The sequence below is a fragment of the Stylophora pistillata genome, chromosome 1 (genome assembly GCF_964205215.1).
Source record: "Stylophora pistillata chromosome 1, jaStyPist1.2, whole genome shotgun sequence".
Classification (NCBI taxonomy): domain Eukaryota; kingdom Metazoa; phylum Cnidaria; class Anthozoa; order Scleractinia; family Pocilloporidae; genus Stylophora; species Stylophora pistillata.
Window position 1 is genome coordinate 11,829,676 of NC_142519.1, and position 6,894 is coordinate 11,836,569.

A 6,894-nucleotide genomic window follows, 5' to 3' on the forward strand; every position below is an offset into this window, starting at 1 on the left:
GTCCTTCGATTCCCGGGGTCGTGATGCGGAGGCTTTGGCAGTTTCTCAGGTTGAAGCCTGTGCTCGTGAGATAGTCAACTGGATGTGCTGTAATAAGTTTAAGCTGAACGGCGACAAAAGGAGCTACTTGTTATTAGCTCTCAGTATCGACCTCGTCCCGTGTTATCATCTCTTAAAGTTGGTTTTTCCGTAGTACATTCATCAACATCAGCTCGTAATTTGGGTGTAGTTTTCGACAATGGTCTAACGTTCGAGAAGCATATTGGGGCTATATGTAAATCGGCTTTTTATCATCTAAGAAGGATAGCCAAAATTAGGAGCTATCTGTCAGAGGAGTTTACAATAGCGCTTATACATGCTTTTATAACTTGCAGGTTAGACAATGGGAATGCCCTTTTATACGGGCTACCAAAATACCAGACTCAGAGGCTACAGTCTGTACATAACGTAATTGGAATATAGCTTACGGCGAGATAAACGAAATATTCTACCACAAGTTCTAATCACCGTAGAAGTCGAACATCTGCTTTCATTTCAAATTCACGACCACATTAAGAAAAAGGTGACAGAAATTCACCTGAAAAAAAGATTAGACTGCCAAAAGGAATAGGAAATAATCCACTTGCTTATTATAATTTTGTACTAAATGGCTAATAGTAATGTAACTTATTTTCATTTATGTTCTTAACACTTAAATGAGTTTAAAAAAACACTTAGTAAAAATTTTTGCTAAATGCCAACTTTGTCTTTTAATACTGTTTTTTGTCTTTTAAGAACTGCTTTTTAGCCTCTCAATTGTTTTTTACCAATTACGCAAGAAAACCTTCTAAAGACGCGCACCATTGTCTTCGCTCGCAACTCTAAGAGGATCCAAATTTTGCGTCATTTAAAAGAAACTCTTTTTGGGTGCCTTTATTTATCAACCAAGTCAGATTGCTCATTTTTCTTTGTAAAGTTCTACACTAAGATCCTATTTGTTTCCTTTACATTTTGTTATTTTTGCATCATATTTCCTGAAAACTGCGTATCTCTTAGCTAATACCAGAATCAAGAAATTGTTTCAGCATATCATGTCTCCATTGGTAAGTTTAAACATCCATTTCAAAACAAAAAAAAAAAAAGCAAAAAACCAACACTCGAGGTCAAAACTTCAAAAACACAAAGCTCACCTTGATAATGTTATCAGTTGCCAAGGTCTGTCTGTTATCTTTAAAGAAGCCGGTTTTTGATTTTTTCTCCATTGATAACTTTGCTTATATCAAAGAATTGATTAATCAAATAATACGTTAAGTAAACAGCAAGTTAGTTAAAAGAAGAAAAAGGTTACTAACCAACAAATTGCATAGGCTATAAAGAGTCTCATATCCAAAAACAAGGAATCGAAAGAAGTCAAATTTTAAAAAGATCAGGCAAGGGTCAAAGTATGCACTAGAAAAGTCAATGTGTAGTTTTATCTTCCATGGTTATATAATCACTCATCTTAATTAAGAAAGACTGCTGCGGGAAATAAGTTTTTGCCGCGCCCCAACGCATTACGCACATGAAAATCCTATCTAATTTCTTAAAAGCCACTACGATGGCGGTGCCTAAATAAGAAGATCACTGTAGTTTCACTTTGTTGCAAATTTCCCGTAGAGTTTCAAAACATTATATTTTGTTTTTTTGTTCCAATCTGACTGAGGCAGACCTTTTGGCGCCCAAAATGATAAAAAAATGTATATATACTCAATGAAAATTGATTGGAAAAAAACAATGAATGCACGAAGCTCTTTGGCATTGGAGATCTTAGCTTTAGATACTTCAACGATACACGCGCGTTAACCAATTGTCAAATTTCACACTATGGTTCACGTGAGATCATCATTAATAAAAATCACATGATGGTTCAAGCGGGATCATCATTATTAAAAATCACATGATGGCTCACGTGGGATCATCATCATCAATGAGTGTTTGTTTGTTCTATTTAGCTTTAAAATCGATCCACCCTACCACTGCAGTCAGTTCAGCTTGGTCGGCGACGGAGTGAGCTACAACAGATTATCTCAACTCCTAATCAAGTTTTGAAAATCAAACCATTTATCCTCAACATGTCTCATCTAAAGCAAGTAAGTGAATTCTAAGTAGGCTATGAAAAAGTTAGGCTTCGACAGGATTCAAACTTGCGCCTCTCAGATTCTGGTTGGGCGCTGCTACTAACTAACTAGGAGTCCACCCGCTGGAGGAATCTGAGCTTAATCTATAATGAAATGAATTTCATTCGACCTGCGCATGAAAATCAAGTAAATTAATTATTATCGCGGGTGAATTTTTGACAATTTTCCTGGGTCTTCTAGCCTTTTCTCAAGTAGGATTCACAATATTTTGTAAAAAGCACAAACTTCATCTTTACCTGTGGTCATTGATTATCGCCTAAGGGGAAGAGGGGGGAATTGTTTGAAGGAGTTTGGTTCTTTGCCGATAAGATTTACCTGACCCCCTAAGGTTCTGAAATATTCTTATCATTCCCCCCTTCCCGTCAATACCAGCTAATTGGCAGTCAATTCTGTATAGTCCCTTAATATTTTGTTGACGACTACTGATTCACCCTTGGTTCCCTCTTAAAACTGTGTGCTCCCCCCCCAAAAAAAATCTCTCTTCCCCTGTAATAGATAAATACTTATCCCTTAGAGTGACGAGTCAATCTCAGTAATGACACAACGTTGGGAACAATTTGGCAGGGTAAAAAAAAGGATGAACTTGATCGTTTTATTTCGCAAAGTTAACTTGCCAGTTTGAAAGGGTATTTATACAGTCGTACAAGTAATCCGCTGGAAAACCAACTTAGGTCTCTAAATTATTAATTTCAGTAGAAAATAATAATTTCTTTACTTTCTTGCCTAATCAGGGCATTTCAGAAGACATGGCTATGAAATATAAAATGGAGGGCTGTGTCAATGGACACCCCTTTACGATCACAGGAGTTGGAAACGGAAACCCTTACGAGTAAGTGTCTCTTACAAGACAGACCAGAAATTATTTTATTACCATGTATTGCAATTTATTGTTAAACACAAGTAAGGGCTTGACAATGTATTAGTGATGTTTGGAAATGATAAGTGAGCAAGAAAAAAGACTCATTAGAAGATTTTAGGTCAAACTACGAGCTTGTCTTTTCGATTTTTCAAATAACCTATGTTCCAAAACATCATCGTCATCTTTCTCCAGAATCAGGTGAGGTGTAAGAGTTACTGCAAGTTATCTTGTAAAAGCTCAGTCATAACTTGATTCAAGTAAGTACGATATTGTAGTCTTGACTGAAGCTTAAATCATCATGAGCATGAAATCTTTGGTCCACCCTGAAATTTCGTACATTTCCATTCATAAGTGAGTCCTTTCTGAAAATAATTTTCAACACGTTTATCATCTTATTTTAGAGGGAAACAGAATGCCAATTTTGAGGTCCAAAGGGGACCCCTTCCATTCTCCTTTGACATACTGTCGTCAGCATTTATGTATGGAAACAGATGCTTCACTAAGTATCCTGCCAACATACCTGACTATTTCAAGCAAGCCTTTCAAGCTGGAATGTCATACGAAAGGACATTCATGTTTGAAGATGGCGCAGTGGCTACAGCCAGTGGTGAAATTAGGTATAGAAGCCATTTCTTTTATGGTATAATTAAAAGATGTTTTTAAAGGTAATCTTCAACGTCATTTTTTACACAGAGACCACGTGTTATCCACCGTCAGCTAGGGAAATCGCACAAAAAGCATAGTGGCCTAAGAATATGCAGGCTACTGCAGTTTTAAGGGTGTTTAAGCCCTTATAACCTAATGGTAAAACAAAAAAAATGAAGATGATACTTGTGAGTAAAGGGGCTAAAATTGGAAAACGTCGTAGTAGAAATGACTAAATTTAAGACTAGACATTGAAGCATTATTCTTTAAGGCATATACATTGCAGTATTAGGATTTCACGCAGAAAACAAGAAACAAGATTTATTTAACTATTTCTTTTTTAACTGATACCTCAATTTTACAGTCTGGAAGGCAAATTCCTCCACCAAAAATCCATGTTTCATAGCGTAAACGTTCCTGTTGTCGGACCCATGATGAAAAAAGAGACCACTGATTGAGACCCGTCCTTCGAAAAAATGACTGTCTTTGAAGGGCTGTTGAAAAGCGATGTGACTATGTTCCTTTTGCTCAAAGGAGGTGGTTACCACAAATGCCAGTTTCTCATTACTTACAAGTAAGGCTTTTGTTTCTGAATGGGCTTTGACGGTTGTGAAATGCCCTTTTGAAATTTTGGCTCTCCTCTTTTGCTTTTTCACAATTGAAGAAGCTGAAGACATCAAAGGGATAAGGAGGGCCTGAAAAGAACGGCTTTGTGCTAGTTTCTCTTGAAACTAATTCCCTGGGTAGCTTAAACTTTTTTTTTTTCGTACCTTTTCTCCATGCAATAATGCCAATGTTTATGAAGGAAGTCAAAACTTCCAACGCTCATGAAAGCAGAAATGTATCTGTGCCTACGGGGCTCCGTCCTTTTTATCCCTTTCTTTTTTCGTTTTTCTTTTCATCATTATGCAGTCATAGCTTGTTTGGTTTTGGTTTGTTTTTCCTTCTTAGTTGCTTTCTTCTTCTTCTTCTTCTTCTTCTTCTTCTTCTTCTTCTTCATCTTCATCTTCTTCTTCTTCTTCTTCTTCTTCTTCTTCTTCATCTTCATCTTCATCTTCATCTTTTTCTTCTTTTTTTTTTCACAGAACAAAGCAGCCGGTCACACTGCCCCCAAATCATGTTGTAAAACATCGCATTGTCAGGACTGGTGATGGCGACAAAGCCAACCTGGTAGAAACTGCCGAGGCTCATGTTAACCCTTTGTAGGTTAAATAACTCTTTGCAAGATAGGAACATTTTCATTACTTACAATTAATGTCCTGAATTCATTGTAAATCGAATCAGGTCAATTGGAAATAATAATGATAAAAAAAACATTGATTTAATCAACTGTATATTGATATCCTCTCATTTCTTGCAGCCATAAATGCTCCCTGACAGGGGCAGATCTAGAAAATTCAGAGAGTGGGGGCCGAGTCCCCCATCCTCCACCTGAATGAAGACTTCACTTTTCGGGAGATGCTGCATACAACCATTGTGGGCGTATAGGCGACTTTGCTAAAAGTGGGGTCAGAATGAATGCCGGGATTGGCCGAGCCCGTACCAGGTTGCTCAAGGGCCATATTTCTTCGCGCGCGCGCGCGGCGTATATCTTTGTTGTTGTTGGGTGAGATGTGGAGTCCAAAAGCTTCGCAAATTCCTTTAGATTTGTCTGTTTGGAAAACTTTTTGCTTTTTATGATGGGTCGAGGTGATCATTTATCTATGTGGGAATGTGAAAATGACTGTGAACATCCCGAGAGGTATAAAATTTGAACGAAAACCTTTTTCTGCCAATCTGTGGGTTGGTGCTGAAGTCTGTAATAAATTCGTACACCTTCCGTTCCATTCCGTTTCATACAGCCTCGATCCTTCGTGTTGTAGAGTTTCGAAAAGCTTCAATAATTTCAAAAAATTTTATGTTTGCAGCCTTCTCTCGCTCTATGATGGGCCGAGGAGAACATGCTAACCGAAGATATCCTGTAACTACGTAAATTGAAGAAAATCTGCTATTTACATTTCGCGGCAACGTTTTGTTCATAACACCTGCAGTTTCCATCACGGCTGCGATTGACAATTCCGCGCCGCCTGTTCTTTTTCTTTTGTCTGGTTTTCATTGGAGGTCAATTGATAGCTTTACTCCCATGGCTTTCCCCTGGAATAAACATTTAAGATGTCAATATGTCGATCCGTCAGGATTACCAGACAAAGCGTACTACCAAAGCAAGGGACTATAAAATCATGAGAATACAAACTGTATAATATATCCTCTTGGCCAATATCATTAATAAAATGCAAGGAAAAATAACTGGGAAATATCCCTTTATTCAAAAAACTGTTACAACAGACCGATCAGAAGGAAAAACCAACGCATTTCTTGCATTTAACAGACCCGAGCGATCTTTCACCATCACGGATTACATAACTTCATGGCCATAACATCGCGTAACATTGTATTAAGAATTCTGATAGTTTAATAATTTAAAGACAATTCTTCGATTGAAAAATACCTTAAGACCATATGGAAAGAAAAAAATTACCAGTCCAAATAATAGCTAAAATGTCGCAAAGCCTCACATGAGGTCAGCAAGCTCTGTATACATTTTCCGGCCGTAGTAGTCCTTGCGCTTTCGAGAATTGCATTTTTCGTTGCTCCAGCGCCAATTCCTTCGCTTTTCGTCTTAATTTTCAATTGTTCGTGGGATATGTAGTTTTCGTTTAAGCTCCAAAAGGTCTACTTTAAAGGGGATGGAACAGAATTTATGACACAATGCCACATGATTTTAATGGCCATAAAGTTAGGTAATCAATGACGGTGAGGATCTCGCCCAGGTCTCGTAAATGCAAGAAATGCGTTGGATTATTGATTTTCTAAGTAACCGGTTCCAAAGAATCAAACTGGCTGAGGGATGCCTCTCTGAGTGGGGCTCAGTCCCCTCAGGAGTCCCTCAGGGGACGAAATTAGGGCCTTGGTTGTTTGTGGTTATGATAAACGGCCTTGTAGTCGATGGCACGCGTGTCTGGAAATACGTAGACGACACTACTGCATCTGAAGTTCTCGGAAAGGGCGGGGTTAGTGGTGCCCAAATTATTGCTGATAAAGTAGTCGAGTGGTCTCTGGCTAGCAGGGTCGAGCTCAATAATGAGAAATGCAAAGAGCTTCGAATCTCTTTTTCCCGAGATAGGGCAATATTTGAGCCAAATAGGGTACATGGCAAAGAGTATACATGGCTCACTGATAGTGCAAAGTTACTGA

At 38.2% G+C, this 6,894-nt stretch overlaps 1 protein-coding gene and 1 pseudogene across 2 annotated transcripts in view; both read left to right on the forward strand.

The window, feature by feature from the left end:
• LOC148741230 (GFP-like fluorescent chromoprotein amFP486 pseudogene) overlaps positions 1–3,678 on the forward strand; it is a 7,050-nt pseudogene extending 3,372 nt beyond the window's left edge. The window contains exons 2-3 of the transcript XR_015991254.1: positions 2,888–2,985; positions 3,417–3,678. The product of XR_015991254.1 is annotated as a GFP-like fluorescent chromoprotein amFP486 pseudogene (transcript). The remainder of the gene's footprint in view (positions 1–2,887; positions 2,986–3,416) is intronic.
• The window catches only part of LOC111346784 (GFP-like fluorescent chromoprotein amFP486), a 59,167-nt gene extending 54,269 nt beyond the window's left edge, over positions 1–4,898 (forward strand). The window contains exon 5 of the mRNA XM_088737120.1: positions 4,746–4,898. Coding sequence (XP_088593246.1) covers positions 4,746–4,866 — 121 coding nt within the window. The 3' untranslated portion in view covers positions 4,867–4,898. The remainder of the gene's footprint in view (positions 1–4,745) is intronic.
• The last annotated feature ends 1,996 nt before the right edge of the window (positions 4,899–6,894 follow it).